Genomic DNA, 17,909 nt, shown 5'->3' on the forward strand with positions numbered 1-17,909 from the left:
CCGCCTAATTTTTGTATTTTCAGTAGAGACGGTGTTTGCCATGTTGGCCAGGCTGGGTTCGAACTTCTGACCTCAGGTGATCTGTCTTCCTTGGCCTCCCGAAGCGCTGGAATTACAGGCATGAGCCACTGCGCCCAGCCAGAAACACTTGTTCTAAACCACATTTCTTTCTTATCACTGCTTGTCTGCCCTTGGTAAAACTTGCTTCTGTCTCCATATTGGTGCCTATTCGTTATATACCAGTTTTCCTGTTGGGAGAAATTACCCAGTAAGCACTGAAATGGGAATCCAACTACTTTGAGTACCTTTCTTGAACATAATTTCAAGGTGGAAGGAAAATCCAGGCGGTGGATGACCTAAGAGTTTTCTCCCCTCTTAAACCAGGCTCACAGTGACAAGTTGTTTTTAATGCATTAACATGAGACCAAGAAATGAAGATTACTGGAGATTGGAAGTTTGGTATATACAAAGCTAACTCGTGAAGGGAGAAAGTAGGTCAGAAAGGGGTCGGAACCTGCAAGAGCCAAATTTGGTCCTGGCATTTAAAATTATCTCCAAATAGATACATATCTCAGATGGGGGACACAGACTGCCCTGCTAAATCTAAAAGTCTTGTACTAAGCCTGCAATTAAAGTATTCTAGACATACAGTTAGTCTGAATGAGGCAAACTGAAGCAATGGATAATAGGTGTTTTTTTTTTTTTTTTTCCTTTTGAGACAGGGTTTCGCTTTGTCGCCCAGGTTGGAGTGCAGTGCCGCGATCGGCTCACTGCAACCTCCGCCTCTCGGGTTCAAGCGATTCTCCTGCCTCCGCCTCCCAAGTGGATGGGATTACAGGGGTGCACCACCCTGCCCAGCTCATTTTTTGGTATTTTTGGTAGAGAAGGGGTTTCGCTATGTTGGTCAGGCTGGTCTCAAACTCCTGGCCTCAAGTAATCTGCCTGCGTTGCCTTCCTAAAGTACTAGGATTATAGTTCTTCAAAAGCGAAGAAATTACTATTTTTTTTGCTGTCTAATTTCTTACACGTTACTTGAAGATTCAACAACCTGTGTACGAGGTGAAGCCCTAAAAATCCTCAAGTCTAGAAGCCTTCCTAGAAAAATTTAGGAGGAATTCACAGAGTACTTTCCGAGAAACCGATTGGATCTTCAATTTAGAATTTCAGAATTATAATGGCTGTTATGAATCCCCACTATACGTTAGGCACTTTGCATGCACTAAATCTTCATAACTACTTGGCAGATTTTAATCTCTGTCTCACAGCTTAAGAACGAAAGGCTTAGATCAAGTAACTTGCACAGGGGTATAGAGCTAAAGAAGGGCAGAGTGGAGATCTGGAATCAGGTTGGCTGACTCCAAATTTGGTTCATTGGCCACAAAACTACCATCACTGAAAGAACGAAAAGAAAAATACAAAAAAAAAAAAAAACAACGAAAAGGAAAAGAAAATGTTACCTTTTAAAAGTTTTTTTTCTGAATCAGCCTTGCAAATAAATCATAAAACGGCTCACAGGCCATATTACTGCTTGAAGCAGAGCTCCAGGAGGAAAGGGAATTAAAACATGGTTGGGAGATGAGCTGACGTTTTGTACGAGGTTGGGTTGAATATGCTTAAGAAGGTCCCACGCATCTCTGATAAGGAAGAGAAAAGGCCTTGCCAAGGTGAGTATTCTCAACAGTTCGTTCAACGGCTTGGCAAGTGAGGGAAGTTACAAGAGCCACCCTGGGCGGAGGGCAGCGTCCTGTCACAATTGAGAGGTGCCGGCGCCACCTGCTTCTTCCTCCCGCGGGTTTCTTAGAGGGCGGGGAAAGCAGCAAATAACCCTCCTTGTGCTCTAGTCCTCCAAGCCTAGGGCGGCGGGCAGTGGAGGCCCCGCGCCCTGCGGTGGCGCCAGGTTATGCCACGCGGGCCGCGGCTGGGATGCGGCTTGGCGGCGCCCGGGCCACTTGGCGCCCGCAGCTACGCAAGTCCAGCGGGGCTGCGGAAGGGGCGGGTCCGGCATGGCTGCGGGAGGGGCGGGGCTGGCGAGCCGCCGGAGGGGCGGAGCCGGCGGGCCGCGGGGGGCGGGGCCGCCGGCTGCTCGCGCGCGCCGCCGAGGTTCCGCACGCCGTCGCGCGGGCCCGGCGTCCCTGTGCAGCCTGGGCCGCCGATGGGGGAGGTGGAGCCGGGGCCTGCGGCCCCGCTGGAGCCCCCGGAGCCGCCCGAAGCGCCGGCGAGCCGCCGGCCAGGAGGGATCCGGGTCCTGAAGGTGAGGCGGGCGGACGGACGAGCGAGCCGGCGAGCGGGCAGGCGGACTAGGGAGGGAACGAGGGAGGGTAGAGGCCGCTGCTGCCGCCGCCGCCGCCCCCTCCCCGCGCGGTGGCTGAGGCAGCCGGCGACCCCCGCCTGACGTCAGTCAGTCGGCCGACCCACACCCGGCTGGGGACGCCGAGGCCTCCACGCCGCGCCCCCGTCCAGGCCTCGGCCGCCTCGGTCGCCTCGGTCCCCCGCTGCTGCCCATCCCTGGCCGTGCGCCGCCCGCCTCGCAGGCCCACGCCTTCGGGCTGTCGGCAGCCGCCGCCCACCCGGACCCTTCGCCGCCCCCGCCTGCCTCACCGGGCTCGGGGCCCGGAGGCCGGCTCCTGGCACAGGAGCAGGGCTGGAAGTACGCAGGGCTTTCTCCTCTCCCGGACACCTGAAGACATCACCCCAGCGGGAGGATGGCGGCGGCGATTGGCCGGCGCCGCGGAGGGCTAGGGGCCGCGCCGGGTGGAGCCGGCTCCTCTGCCCTCGGGGCTCGCTACGCTACGCGAGGTGCCGGCCGGGAAGGAGGACCCGCCCCGCTTGGAGAGAGAATTCCCGCTGGAGCTGCGTCGCGGGGACTCGCTGGGCGTGATGCGGAAGGGAGGAGGGGCTGGGCGGAAAGGGGCATTCCTGCTCGCGGCAGCGGGGCCCACTCCCCAGGGAGACGGAATGGGGGAGCCGTTATGCAACAGGCAGCTAGCGGGGCTTCTTGGCAGGAACTGGGGGAGTGGGAGGATATGAAAACAGATGCAGGCAAGAGGGGAGTGGAACCTTGAAGGTGATGACAAGTAAGTTTAAATACGAAGGAATGCACAAGGTGGGGTGGCGATAGTGGGGAGGAGAAGATGGTAAAAGGGAGGGGTTGTGGGAGGCTGACTGGGTGGAGTTTTTTACTAGCATTTGACAGAGTTGCAGAGAAATTTTTCTGTAGGTCAAATATGTAAACTAGATGTCCTTACGCAGGTGGAATGGAATTCCTTCTAGAGTTCTACATGAGGAATTCAGGATATGAAACTTGCCCAGTAGAAGGATGGAAAGGACAGAAAATTTAGATTTGATGTGTTTCAAAAATACATTGCAAAACAATGAAAACGTATGATGTTAAAAATACATTAAGTAGTAGTTTATTGGGATTGAGGTTGAGCAGTATTTCCATGTTATGAAGGTTGTTAGTACGATGTCACAAAGATGGGAACACGGAAAAACAATAATAGAACCTGGTGAATCCATGGAAAACCATAAACTGTAAAATTTAAAACATTTTTTGTGCTACTGCCTCTCAACATTTTTTTTCTTTTATTTATTTATTTATTTTTGAGACACCTCACTCTGTCACCCTGGCTGAAGTGCAGTGACTTGATCTCTGCAATCTCTGCCTCCAGGGTTCAAGCGATTTTCCTGCCTCAACCTCCTGAGTAGTTGGGATTACGGGTGCCTGCCACCACACCCCGCTGATTTTTTTGTATTTTTAGTAGAGACAGGGTTTTGCTATGTTTCCCAGGCTGGTCTTGAACTCCTGATCTCCAGTGATCCGCCCGCCTTGGCCTCCCAAAGTGCTGGGATTACAGGCATGAGCCACCGCGCTCGGCCTCATACAGAAGTTTTCTTAAGTAGCTGAGTGGTTGAATTTTGTGCCAAGTGATGCTGGAAAAGAAGTAGTACAGTAGAAGACTCTGAATTGGAAAGAGTCATCTCCCACCCATTTTTCTCCGAAGACCCTTCAGAAACTTCGTTCTTTTTTGTAACTCTTTTATACCTCATACCAAATCATGAACATCATTATTGTCAAATAATACAGATATTCGTCAAAAGACTAATATAACTAAGCCAGTCTAAGCCAGACTAGATCCAGTTCCATCTATCCTGGGATACTGGAAAATTGCCTTCAAAATGTGCCCCCAGATTGATTTAGTGAATTGGTGGACCATAGGTTTGTAAGTTTTCCAGATGTTTCCTACAATTTGGGGTTTATGGTTTTTTTAGTAATGATTAACTGTTTTTTACTCAGCTTATAGAAGATATGAAGTTACAACTAATGTAGGTGTGTGCCATGAGATTCATTTTTTTTTTTTCAAGAATAGTTTCGGGTGTTTAGCAAAGTATGTATAAACAATTAATGCCAAAAAATAAACTTAAAAAGATGTTTTTTAGAGACATAGCCTTATTGTGTAGCACAGGCTACACAGTAGTTCAGTGGTGTGATCACAGCTCACTGCAGGCTCAAACTCCTGAGCTCAAGTACCTCAGCCTCCCAAGTAGTTACGACTATAGGCACATGCTTGGCTAATTTTGATTTTTATTTTTGTACAGATGGGGTCTTGCTATGCTGGTCTCAAACTCCTGGCCTCAAGTGATCCTCTTAACGTTGGGCTCTCAAAGCACTGGAATTACAGGCATGAGCCACTGCATCCAGCCCAAAACGTTATTATTGTTATTATTTTTTTGAGGCAGAGCCTCTCCTCTCTTGCCCAGGCTAGAATGCAATGGCGCGATCATGGCTCACTGCAGCTTCTGCCTCGTAGGCTCAAGTGATCCTTTTTCCTCAGCTTCCTGAGTAGCTGGGATCACAGGCAAATTTTTTTTTTTTTTTTTTTTTTTTTTTAATGTAGAGATGCGGTCTCACCTTGTTGCCTAGGCTGGCCTTGAACTCCTGGTCTCAAAGGCTCTCTCACCTCGGCATCCCAAAGTGCTGGGATTACAGGCATGAGCCACCGCACGCTGCCCCAAAACATTTTTAAAGCACTGACATATTCTTCCTCTATCTCATCCCACCCCTTCGCACCCCTTTCACAATATTTCATAACGTGTATATTCCCAGATATAATAAGTCTATATTGTTTTACAGTTTCAAATGCAGAAACATCTTCTACCTAAGAGTATTTAACATTTTCTTTTCTTTTTTTTTTTTTTTTTTGAGATAGAGTTTCACTCTTGTTTCCTAGGCTGGAGTGCAATGGCACGATCTTGGCTCACCGCCTCCCAGGTTCAAGCAAGTCTCCTGCCTCAGCCTCCCGAGTTGCTGGGATTACAGGCATGTGCCACTATGCCCGTCTAATTTTGTATTTTTAGTAGAGACAGGATTTCTCCATGTTGGTCAGGCTGGTGTCAAAGTCCCGGCCTCGGATGATCCACCCGCCTCAGTCTCTCAAAGTGCTGGGATTAAAGGCGTGAGCCACTGCACCCGGCCATATTTCACATTCTTACAGAACTAACTGAGTATGGAGAGTTACTTTACCAGACCCTGTTTATACCATGTATATTTTTTTATTGTATGTGAATGTGTAATAGTATATCACCTTTGGACTGATCATTGCCCTCATAGATCACATTTATTTTTAGAGTTAAAAGTATAAAACTGGGCTGGGAACAGGGGCTCACATCTGTAATCTCAACACTTTGGGAGGCCGAGGCAGGTGGATCACTCGAGGCCAGGAGTTTGAGACCAGCCCGGCCAACGTAGGGAAACCCATAGTGAAACATAGTGAAAAAAATATATATTGTTTTAAAAATTAGCTAGGCATGGTGGTACACCCCTGTAATCTCAGCTACTCAAGAGGCTGAGGCAGGAGAATGGCGTGAACCTGGGTGGCGGAGGTTGCAGTGAGCCGAGATCACGCCACAGCACTCCAGCCTGGGCAACAGAGTGAGACACTGTCTCAAAACAAACAAACAAAAGTGAGGGCCGGGCGCGGTGGCTCAAGCCTGTAATCCCAGCACTTTGGGAGGCCGAGACGGGCGGATCACGAGGTCAGGAGATCGAGACCATCCTGGCAAACACGGTGAAACCCCGTCTCTATTAAGAAATACAAAAAACTAGCCGGGCGAGGTGGCGGGCGCCTGTAGTCCCAGCTACTTGGGAGGCTGAGGCTGGAGAATGGGGTAAACCCGGGAGGCGGAGCTTGCAGTGAGCTGAGATCTGGCCACTGCACTCCAGCCTGGGTGACAGAGCGAGACTCCGTCTCAAAAAAAAAAAAAAAAAAAAAAACCAAACAAAAGTATAAAACTGAAGCAGTGGGTACTTAATTAATGGTTTACCCTCAAGACTTTTGCTTTCTAGAAAGATTTTTTTTTTTTTCTGAGACGGAGTCTTGCTCTGTTGCCCATGCTGGAGTGCAGTGGCGCAATCTCAGCTCACTGCAAGCTCCGCCTCCCAGTTTCATGCCATTCTCCTTCCTCAGCCTCCCGAGTAGCTGGGACTACAGGCGCCTGCCACCACGCCCAGCTAAGTTTTTGTATTTTTAGCAGAGATGGGGTTTCACTGTGTTAGCCAGGATGGTCTCGATTTGACCTCGTGATCCACTCGCCTCAGCCTCCCAAAGTGCTAGGATTACAGGCGTGAGTCACTGTGCCTGGCCTTTTTTTTTTTTTTTTTTTTTTTAAAGACGAAGTCTCCCTCTGTCACCCAGGCCGGAGTGCAGTGGCATGATCTTGGCTCACTGCAGTCTCTACCTCCTGTGTTCAAGCGATTCTGCTGCCTCAGCCTCCAGAGTAGCTGGGATTATAGGCACGTGTGCCACCACGCCCGGTTAATTCTCTTGTATTTTTAATAGAGACGGGGTTTCACTATGTTGGCCAGGCTGGTCTTGAACTCCTGACCTCAGGTGATCCCGCCCGCCTCAGCCTCCCAAAGTGCTGGGATTACAGGCATGAGCCACTGCACCCGGCTAGAAAGATCTTTAAATCTTAAATACGCTCTTTGTATACTTGTTGGATGTGAGAGGTGATTGTAATTGTGTTCCCTTTGAAATAAATTTGTGATAACAGTTCTATAAGAGTGAGGGGAAAATAGTTTTCTCAACCTAGCAATTCCAGTAGAATGGTGATTCTAAAAGTTGAAAGCACCTCAGAGGACAGTGTCATCTGCAGTCCTGGCTGCTAGGAAGGTTTTTCCAGCAGTTTACTGATATGTTAAGCAGTGGAGCAAGACATTCTTGAGAAGAAGGAAACACTAGGCAATTCAGCAGTGGCTCATAATAGCTAAACAGTCCATCTAGATTGTTGCTATAAGCCTTTGCTTTGCTTAATATCCAGGCCTTTTAAGTGCGCATTGGTCAAGTTTAAGAGAATGATATCTACTGAAATTGTAACTTAGCAGTTTATCTTCTTAGGGTGGAGTATATCATGTAGACAGGAGATAGATCCTTTGAGGTAAATGATGACCAACAGCATGTATATTTTGTTGTTGTTTTAATCTTTATTTCATTTTAATTTTTTTAGAGACGCAGTTCACTCTGTTGCCCAGGCTGGTCTTTAACCCCTGGCCTCAAGTGATCCTCCTGCCTTGGCCTCCTGAAGTGCTGGGATTGCAGGCATGTGTTTTTTTTGTTGTTATTTTTGTTCTGGTTTTTTTTTTTTTTTTTTTTTTTTTTTAGATAGAGTCTTGCACTGTCGCCCAGGCTGGATTGCAGTGGCGTGATCTAGGCTCACTGTAACCTCCACCTCCCAGGTTCAAGTGATTTCCGTGCCTCAGCCTCCCAAGTATTTGGGATTACAGGCACCTGCCACCATGCCCAGCTAATTTTTGTGTATTTTTAGTAGAGACGGGGTTTCACTATGTTGATCAGGCTGGTCTCGAACTCCTGACCTTGTAATCTGCCTGTCATGGCCTCCCAAAGTGCTGGGATTGCAGGCATGAGCCACTGTGCCCAGCCACATGTATGTTTTGATAATGTAAAGTTCCTTACGGAATTTATAATCTAGGGTAAATATTTATGTGCTAAAAATGACTGTTAAAAATCATCACAGGGCCAGGCGTGATGGCTCATGCTTGTAATCCCAGCACTTTGGGAGGCCAGGGTGGGTGGATCACGAGGTCAGGAGATTGAGACCATCCTGGCTAGTACGGTGAAACCCCGTCTCCACTAAAAAAACAAAAACTTAGCCAGGTGTGGTGGTGGGCGCCTGTAGTCCCACCTACTCGGGAGGCTGAGGCAGGAGAATGGTGTGAACCCAGGAGGTGGAGCTTGCTGTGAGCCGAGATTGCGCCACTGCACTTCAGCCTGGGCGACAGAACGAGACTCCATCTCAAAAAAAAAAAAAATTTCTCGCCGGGCGTGGTGGCTCAAGCCTGTAATCCCAGCACTTTGGGAGGCCGAGACGGGCGGATCACGAGGTCAGCAGATCGAGACCATCCTGGCTAACACAGTGAAACCCCGTCTCTACTAAAAAATACAAAAAAAACTAGCCGGGTGAGGTGGCGGCGCCTGTAGTCCCAGCTACTCGGGAGGCTGAGGCAGGAGAATGGCGGGAACCCGGGAGGCGGAGCTTGCAGTGAGCTGAGATCGTGCCACAGCACTCCAGCCTGGGCGACAGAGCGAGACTCCGTCTCAAAAAAAAAAAAAAAATTTCTCACAGAAGAAAAATCAGGCCTGGTGTGGTGGCTCGTGCTTGTAATTCCAACACTTTGGGAGGCTGAAGCAGGAGGATTGCTTGACTCCAGAAGTTCAAGACCAGCCTGGGCAACATAGCAAGACCCCATTTTTTTGTATTAAAAAAATACAAAAAATTAGCTGGGTGTGGTGGCATGTGCCTGTAGTCCCAGCTACTCTGGAGGCTAAGGCTTTAGTATCACTTGAGATCAGGAGTTCGAAGCTGCAGTGGGCTATGATCACGCCACTGTAGTCCAGGCTGGGTGACAGAGGGAGACCTCGTCTCAAAACAAACAAACAAAACTTCCTGGGGTCTTCCTTGACTTTTCTAAGATTTAGAAGGTCAGTGGACCATTATTTGACCTTAGAAAGTTTTTCTTTTCTTTTTTTTTTTTTTTTTGAGACGGAGTCTTGCTCTGTCCCAGGCTGGAGTGCAGTGGAGCCATCTCAGCTCACTACAAGCCTCGCCTCCCTGGTTCACACCATTCTCCTGCGTCAGCCTCCTGAGTAGCTGGGACTACAGGCGCCTGCTACCACGCCCGGCTGATTTTTTTTGTATTTTTAGTAGAGATAGGGTTTCACCGTGTTAGCCAGGATGACCTCGATCTCCTGACCTCGTGATCTGCCTGCCTCAGCTTCCCAAAGTGCTGGGATTACAGGTGACAGCCGCCGTGCCCAGCAACCTTGGAAAGTTTTCTGAAGAAGACTTTTTTGTTGATTATGTGGAACAGTGTCTGCTTATTCTTTCTTCTCCACTGAGTACAGAATGCAGAGCTTCGTATAAATATTGCTGTACTATATGGAAAACTGTTTTCAGATGGTCCAGTTAATCTTTCCAAAATATTAAAAAATGAGGAATATTTAAAATTTAGCAGTATTTACCTGCTAAATATTTAACTATTAGCAATATTTGACTAGTGGTTAAAATTATTTAGTAGTACAAATACGATAGTGCCTATGTTTACGCAGTGAGCACTTGAATGCCCTTTCATTCAGAGATGTTCAGCTTCAAGAAAATGCGTTTGATGAGAAAACTAGTCTCACTTGTAGCAGGAGTTTATCCTACTTCTCTAAAGTTAGAATCAGTAATCCTCATGGTTTTGAATAGCAATGCCTGAATCCCCAAGATCTGCAAAACAGTTTTCCTGAGTTCGTCTGCATTTACACAATAAAGCCATTCTTACTCTGGTTTTTCTTTCTTCCCACATAGAAATACCTGCTAACTTTTCATTCCTCTGTCTTCGCCATCTTTAGAAATGTATTACCTTCAAATATTTAATCTTAGTAATTATAAAACAAATATTTGCTGTATTTATAGGTATTTCTGTTTTCCAGTGAGGAATACTACTAAAAGTATTTTATTTACTCCCATTCACTTTGCAGCTGCTGCAAATATGTAGGGTTCTCCATAGAAATGGGGATGTTTTTCCCCCAAGTTTGTTCAGCTTCTTGCCAGAGCTAATTGGATTAAAGTACAGATTGGGAATAAATTTCTGTGATGTCAACTGAGTTCTGCAAACACTCCTGTGTCACCCAGGTGTTGACATGCTAGAAGTGGAGAAGAGGAAGAAAAATAAATAAATAAAACCCATTGTCATAGATGTGGTATTAGAGGTGTACTCAAGGTGAAGAAGTTCTTAATTCTGTCTAGGTAATTCGTTAATTCTATCTAGTAAAAATGTCTGGTAGTCATTAATTCCATCTAGGGAGAATGAGGATAAGGAGATATGGAAGGCTCCATAGAGAAGGTGATGCCTGAGTAGGATTTTGAAGAACAACTTGTCATATGGATGAGGTGCAAGATGAAGAAGGATATTTCAGACAAGCCACAGAATTGTGGTGTACTTGGTGTGTCTGGAGAGCTGCAAGTAGTTGGATGTGATTGAAACATGGAGTAAAGGGCAGTAGTAGGGAATGAAGCTGGAGAGGTGCAGCTGTGGAAGTGTCAGTGGAAATTTCTTTTTTATCAAAAAGAACAGACATAGCCCATCATAAAAATAGAGCAGGCAAATGTTGATCTTTAGAAACTTGTTTTATTACCTGTAGAAATTGTTTTTGCTTTGAGATAACTTTGCAATATATGAATTTCACATACTTAAATTATCAAATGCGACATTAATTTGTTTTGTTTTAAACACTGCAAGAATAGAAAGTATATTTGTGCAGTATTGTGCCGACATTGCACTGACTTATTTGGGATGTAAAGCAAAGGGTTAGGACCCTGGAGAAACACACGTTTTCATAAGGAGACATGTACAAAAATGTTTATTGCTTAATTGTTTCTAGCAGTGAAAAATTGGAAGCAAACTAAATGCTGTCAGCAGGAGAGTGGATAAAGTTTGGTGTATTTGTATAAGGGAATATTATTCAAATGAATGAACTGGGTATATTAACACAGTTGTATCTCTAAAGCAATATTGAACTAAATAAAATTACAGGGTGAAGCATAAATATTGTTAAGGATTAGATGAAGTTTAAATTAGATAAGACAATACTATGTATGGTTTATAGATAAAAGTTTTTTTTTTTTTTTTGAGATGGAGTCTCACTGTCACCCACACTGGAGTGCAGTGGCACAATCTCGGCTCACTGCAACCTCCTGGGTTCAAGTGATTCTCCTACCTCAGCCTTCCAAGTAGCTGGGATTACAGGCACGTGCCACCACACTCGGCTAATGGCTAATATTTTTCTTTTTTTTTTTTCATTCATTTTTAGTAGAGACAGGGCTTCACCATGTTGGCCAAGCTGGTCTTGAATTCCTGACCTTAAATGATTCACTCACCTGGGCCTCCTAAAGTGCTGGAATTACACGTGTGAACCACCTTGCCCAGCCTAACATTTCTCTTTTTTGAGATGGATGGAGTCTTGCTCTGTCACCCAGGCTGGAGTACCGTGGCACTATCTTGGCTCACTGAAACCTCTGCCTTCCAGGTTCAAGGAATCTTCCCACCTCAGCCTCCCAGGTAGCTAGGATTACAGACGTGTGTCACCACAGCTGGCTAATTTTTTTGTATTTTTTAGTAGAGATAGGGTTTCACCACGTTGGCCAGGCTGGTCTCGAATTCCTGACCTCAAGTGATCCACCCGCCTTGGCCTCCCAAAGTGCTGGGATTACAGATATAAGCCACTGTGCCCAGGCAAAATACTAAAATTTCTGTTTTTGAGAGACAAGGTCTCGCTGTGTCACCCAGATAGGATTGCAGTGGCACAGTCACAGCTCACTGCAACCTCAACCTCCCAGGCTTAATCTGTCCTCCACCTCAGCCTCCCAAGTAGCTGGGACTACAGGCATGTGCCACCATGCCTGGCTAATATAAAAAAAAATTTGTAGAGATGGGATGTCGCTATCTTACCCAGGCTAGTCATGAACTCCTGGCCTCAAGCAGTCCCTTCATCTTGTCCTCCCAAAGTGCTGGGTTTACAGGCCTGAGCCACTGCAACCCACTGTTTTGTTATTCTTGACACGTTTTGAAAAACACAAGAGAGGGTCAAAGAAGATGATGGATGGAAACACAACAGTAAAGAAAATTAAGTTATCTGAGTTAATAATGAATGAGCATGACAGCTGTAAAGTGCGCCAAAAAGGAGGGGATACATGAACAGAGTGTTGGGGAATATAAAGTAGAGAGAGGTGGGGTGAGGACTGAAATGTCTAATTCAGTCAGATGTTCTAGCTAACGATTTCTTTCTCTTGATATTTTTTAGAGAAATATGAAACGCAATGGGAGCAGAAATTGTTTGAATAGGAGAAGTAGGTTTGGTTCTCGAGAAAGAGACTGGCTAAGAGAAGATGTAAAGAGAGGCTGTGTTTACCTTTATGGAGCAGACAGTACCACTGCCACTACAACCACCACCACCTCCTCTTCCTCTTCCTCCTCCTCCTCTTCCTCTGACTTACATCTCGTCCTTTGCACTGTAGAGACACCAGCATCAGAAATATGTGCTGGAGAGGGAAGAGAAAGTCTTTATTTACAGCTTCATGGAGACCTGGTCAGGTGAGGTCTCAGTTTTATCACTCTAATTCTACTGTAATATAAACAATGTTTCTGCTTAGAACTGGACTTTAGGATTTTAATTCTGTCGGAACTAGTGTTGATTACAGACTCACTGGGCCTCAAGATTTGTCCTTGGAAGGCTGACTTTATGAATCTTGAATTTAAAAACTACTGACCAAGGAAAATTTGAGAGTTCTTTGATTTGGAATACACCATAGGTCTGATACCTAAATTTAAAAATAAGTATTTTAAAAGTTAAATTTCTTTGGCTGGGCACGGTGGCTCATGCCTGTAATCCCAGCACTTGGGGAGGCTGAGGTGAGTGTATCACTTGAGGTCAGGAGTTCGAGACCAGCCTGGTCAACATGGCGAAACCCTGCCACTACTAAAAATATAAAAATTAGTCAGGCATGGTGGTGCACACCTGTAATCCCAGCTAGTCAGGAGGCTGAGACATGAGAATCTCTTGAACCTGGGAGACCGAGGTTGTGTTGAGCCGAGATTGTGCCACTGCACTCCAGTCTGGGTGACAGAGCAAGACTCTGTCTCAAAAAAAAAAAAAAAAAGTTGTTTTTTTTGAAAAGTGTAAATAGAATGAAATTTTTAAAAGGGTATAGAGTGAGATGTACTTTTCTGTCCCCCATTCCCCAACTACCCAGGCCTGTTTTTGAAGATAGTTATTACCAGCTTCTCACGTATGCTAGGGGTATTCTGTTTAATTATAAGCATATATGTGCCCATGCATGAGTATGTCTCTCTACATGTATTATAAATTTTAAAACTCTGGTGCTGTGTGCAACACATTATTGACTTAGTATCTTTTAGATATCTTTCCATGTTAATATTTATATAGTTGTCGTTTATTTAATGGCTGCAATAGTGTTCAATTTTGAGTCTACTATAATTTTAGCCAATCTTCTATTAATGGACATTCAGGTTGTTACCAGTTCTTTGCTACTACAAGAAGTGCTGCAATGAGTATCCATGTACCTGTGGTATCTCTCATATGTGAGAGTCTGTATGATAAACTCCTGGAAGTGGAACAGCTGGGTCAAAGGATATGCACATTTTTAATTTTCATAGTTACTGTCAAATTCCTCTTCAAAGAGGTTATATTTCCATCAGAAATATAAAAGTATATCTGTTTCCCCCTTACTTTCACAAAAACATGTTAGTATTAAATTTTATATATAAATAGAGAGATACACATGCATGAGCTCAGACTTGCTCGTAAATAGAAATGATTGTTAACAGTTTTAAAATTAGAGAATCATAAAGTCAGCATTCCGGGCCAAGTGACTTAGATTTCTGCAAATGTGATAGGAATTTTGTTGTTTTGTTATTTTAATTTTCATTTATCTTTTTTTTTTTTTTTTTTTTGAGACGGAGTCTCGCTCTGCCGCCCAGGCTGGAGTGCAGTGGCCGGATCTCAGCTCACTGCAAGCTCCGCCTCCCGGGTTCACGCCATTCTCCGGCCTCAGCCTCCCGAGTAGCTGGGACTACAGGCGCCTGCCACCTCGCCCGTCTGGTTTTTTGTATTTTTTAGTAGAGACGGGGTTTCACCGTATTAGCCAGGATGGTCTCGATCCCCTGACCTTGTGATCCGCCTGTCTCGGCCTCCCAAAGTGCTGGGATTACAGGCTTGAGCCACCGCGCCCGGCCTCATTTATCTTAATGAGCATATTTTCATGGGTTTAAAAGCCATTTGTGTCTTGAAAAATTTTTATATAAATGTGAAGGAACTATTTTTATAACAGTCATACTATGCATGTGAACTCTTTGATTCAGCTTTTTAAAGAAAATCACTGTTAGTTCTTTGAATTAGATGTCAAATAAGAGCTCTTTAAATGCCTGACCATGATTTTTCTCTCCTCCCCATTTCCTGTCATTAAAAAAATGTCTTGAAACAGAATTCAAAGCTGTGGATTTAATACTGTTGAAAGTGAAAAGGAAGCTCCCACTTACACCTTAGAAGTGTGGTAATAATAGTAACACCTTTAGCTGAGCTAAAATTTGATGTCATTTTTAAAGTCTAAACTGAGATCTACTATGTGTTCTTTTTAGGATTTGTACTAATTCCTGAAAAAGTAGATTAGCATTTGAATGTTTTCCTTGTTTACCAGTTAACTACATTTGCTAAATCCATTTGTAAAACGAAAGGATCAGACTGGGTGATCCTTAGGCTTTTCTAAATCTTAACACTGACTCTGATCTAATTTTATCAGGTGGAAAGCCTTGACCTAGATTATATCTGGTAGTCATTGATTAACTTATTGAAGTGTATGACGTATTCATTTGTATAGTAATGTTTATGTATACAAAGATACTAGAAATATGAAGAAAACCCCACTGGAATTGACTTGCTACTAGTAGTTGTGTAGTTAAGAATCTGAATGTGATAGTTTATTTACTTATGTGAATCTAAACTGTACTTAAAAGTGAGGAGATTGTTTCTTTTTAGCCCTGTAGCCTTCATCATTTATAATGAAATAGCCCTTTGAAGGTATAATTGATTAGAAAATAATGAAAACACTATTGAACTGTGGTTTCAAAGAGTAAATATATTTTCATTGCTGGAGTAGGAGCTCAATAACTTTTATCCAGCTAAGGATGATGATGATGGTAGATTTCAGCTAACATTAAGTGCTTTCATGTGTTAGTGTGCTTAGTGCTTTATGTGCATTTTCTCATTAAATCCTCACAGTAACTCCAAGGGAGTTAGTATCATTGCTTTTAGATGAGGAAGATTGAGTCCTTGAGGGAGATTCAGTAACCTGCTCAGGGTCAGGCAGGTACTGCCCTGCAGTTGGAATGCCTGAATCATTCAAGGTAGATGATGGACTTCGTTCTAAGTAAAGGCCAGCTGTGACAGAGGAACTGGCACAGCAGCGACCTTTCCTCAGTTTCACTATTTAATCGCGCTTATTTTAAGATCTTTTTTGATCTGTTACTCAGCTGTTTCTTGTTTATGATCAGTCTTACATTATCTAATCAAGGGAGTAAGTACTTTCTTCTAATAGCCCTTTATCAGCTAATTGACAATCTAAGGCATTATCTTTTTAAGGAACTTTTTGCTGATTATTGAAGTATGTTCACCGAAGAAATTTTGGAAAATGAAAAAGCATAAAGAGAAATGATAATAATCAATGCTTATGCTTTATATAAATTACCTCATTTAATCCTCACAACCATCTTGTGAGGTAAACACTGTCCCCATTTTATAAATGAGGAAAATAAGATTTCACAGGGTTAAGCATCTCATCTAAGTGCAATCAGCTACTAAGTGGTAGAGCTGGAGTTTGAATCCTGGCATTCTGACACTACATCTGTCTTCTGTATTGCCTCCCCATAGTAACATTATTTTTCCCCAGATCTTTTTTCAATTCCACATACTTTTAAATATTTATGTATTTGGGCTCATATATTCGGTTTTATATCCTGTCTACTTAGTGGATCATCTTAATTTCTTTCTTTTTTTTTTTTTTTTTTGAGACGAAGTTTCACTGTTGTGGCCCAGGCTGGAGTGCAGTGGTGTGATCTCGGCTCACTGCAACCTCTACCTCCCAGATTCAAATGATTCTCCTGCCTCAGCCTCCCAAGTTGCTGGGATTACAGGCATGAACCGCCATACTTGGCTAATTTTTTGTATTTTTAGTAGAGATGGGGTTTCTCCATGTTGGGCAGCCTGGTCTCGAACTCCTGACCTCAGGTGATCTACCCGCCTCGGCCTCCCAAAGTGCTGGGATTACAGGCGTGAGCCACCATGCCCGACCGGATCATCTTAATTTCATGGTGTCATTAGAAATTCTTTAGACACCAATTTTAATAGTTACAGAATATTCCTCTGTATGGACACACTATAAGTTGAGACATAATAGGCAATAATGGTTTAGAGGTTGGATTCTGGAATCAGAGTGTGTGGGTTCAAATCCTGGCTTCGACAGTTACTATACAGGTTATATATAATGCTCTGTGCTTCAGTGTAGTAATCTGTAAAATGGAAGATGGTAATATTTACATTATTGAGTTATGAGGATTAAATTAATTATACGTGATATGAAGATTAAATGAATTAATACTTGTAGTGCTGCTTAAACTGTCCACCTGTGGGGCTTGTTCACATACAGATTCTGTTTCAGTAGGTTTAGGTGGGGCCTGAGAATGTACATTTCAATTAAGCTCCTAAGAGATGTGCTGTACTTCAAATAGCAAGGAAGTAAAGTACTTCGATTGATGTCTGGCACCTAACAAGTGCTCAATAAATATTACCTATTTCAGTTGTTTGAAATCATGCAACTCTTAGAAGTGGTGTTGCTTTGACTAAACTATTGCCCATAAATTGTCACACTGCTGATTTCCCTAGGCTAGGTCCTGGAAATGGGATTACTAGGATTAAAATTACCCCACATTTTCTCTGAGTTATTCATTACTACCTTTTTTTTTTCCAACCATGAGTTATCACTCAAATATAACTCAAGATTATTACTAATTTATAGAATTTTAGCGCTTGAAGAAACCTTAGAGAGACCATCTACTGGTGAAACTAAATCTACCCTACAATCGTCCCACCTTGCCATTTGGAAATATGTGTGGGAACAGGGTTTTTGGGTTGTCATAACTGCTGGGAGGAATTACAGAATTTAGGTGGCAAGGGCCAGAGAGGCTTATTGAAATGTGTGTGTGCCAGGTGCAGTGGCTCAAGTCTGTAATCCTAGCACTTAGGGAGGCCGAGGCAGGAGGATCGCTTGGGCTCAGGAGTTCTAGACCAGCCTGGGCAACATGGTGAAACCCTGTTGCTACCAAAAATATTAATACAAAAAATTAGCCATGGTGATGCACACTTGTGGTTCCAGTGCACGCAGTACTTGGGAGGCTGAGGTAGGAGAATCGCTTGAGCCTGGGAGGCGGAGGTTGCAGTGAGCCAAGATTGCACCACTGCATTCCAGCCTGGGCGACAGAGAGATCCTGTCTCAGAAAAAAAAGAGAAAGAAAAATGTGTATCGGACAACCCTGTACAGCCAAGGATTTTCCTGCCCCAAAAGTCAGAAACTTCCCCATTAGGAAACACTGAGGCCATTTCCCTTTGTTTAATAAATGTGAAAATAGACTCAGAGGGTTCAGGTTGAAAGCACATTCCTGCAGCTGGCTGGTGATAAATTGGTCTTGTCTCAATATGCTGCTGCTTACAATTAAAATATTTGGCTTGACTTTTCTATTGAACTGTTTTGAGTGATAAAAATGACTCACTAGTGAAGCTTAG

The 17,909-nt window shown here is 44.2% G+C and overlaps 1 protein-coding gene across 2 annotated transcripts in view; it reads left to right on the forward strand.

Annotated features, from left to right (window-relative positions):
* The first annotated feature begins 1,297 nt into the window (after positions 1–1,297).
* PHLPP2 (PH domain and leucine rich repeat protein phosphatase 2) overlaps positions 1,298–17,909 on the forward strand; it is an 81,432-nt gene continuing 64,820 nt past the window's right edge. Inside the window, exons 1-2 of one of the 2 annotated variants that reach the window (XM_025371178.1) lie at positions 1,298–1,664; positions 12,360–12,649. In XM_025371178.1, coding sequence (XP_025226963.1) covers positions 12,366–12,649 — 284 coding nt within the window. In that variant the 5' untranslated portion in view covers positions 1,298–1,664; positions 12,360–12,365. Of the gene's footprint in view, positions 1,665–2,107; positions 2,252–12,359; positions 12,650–17,909 lie in introns of those variants that run through there. The other variant, XM_025371177.1, reaches the window with a different exon arrangement.

Source organism: Theropithecus gelada, chromosome 20, assembly GCF_003255815.1.
Source record: "Theropithecus gelada isolate Dixy chromosome 20, Tgel_1.0, whole genome shotgun sequence".
Taxonomy (NCBI): Eukaryota; Metazoa; Chordata; class Mammalia; order Primates; family Cercopithecidae; genus Theropithecus; species Theropithecus gelada.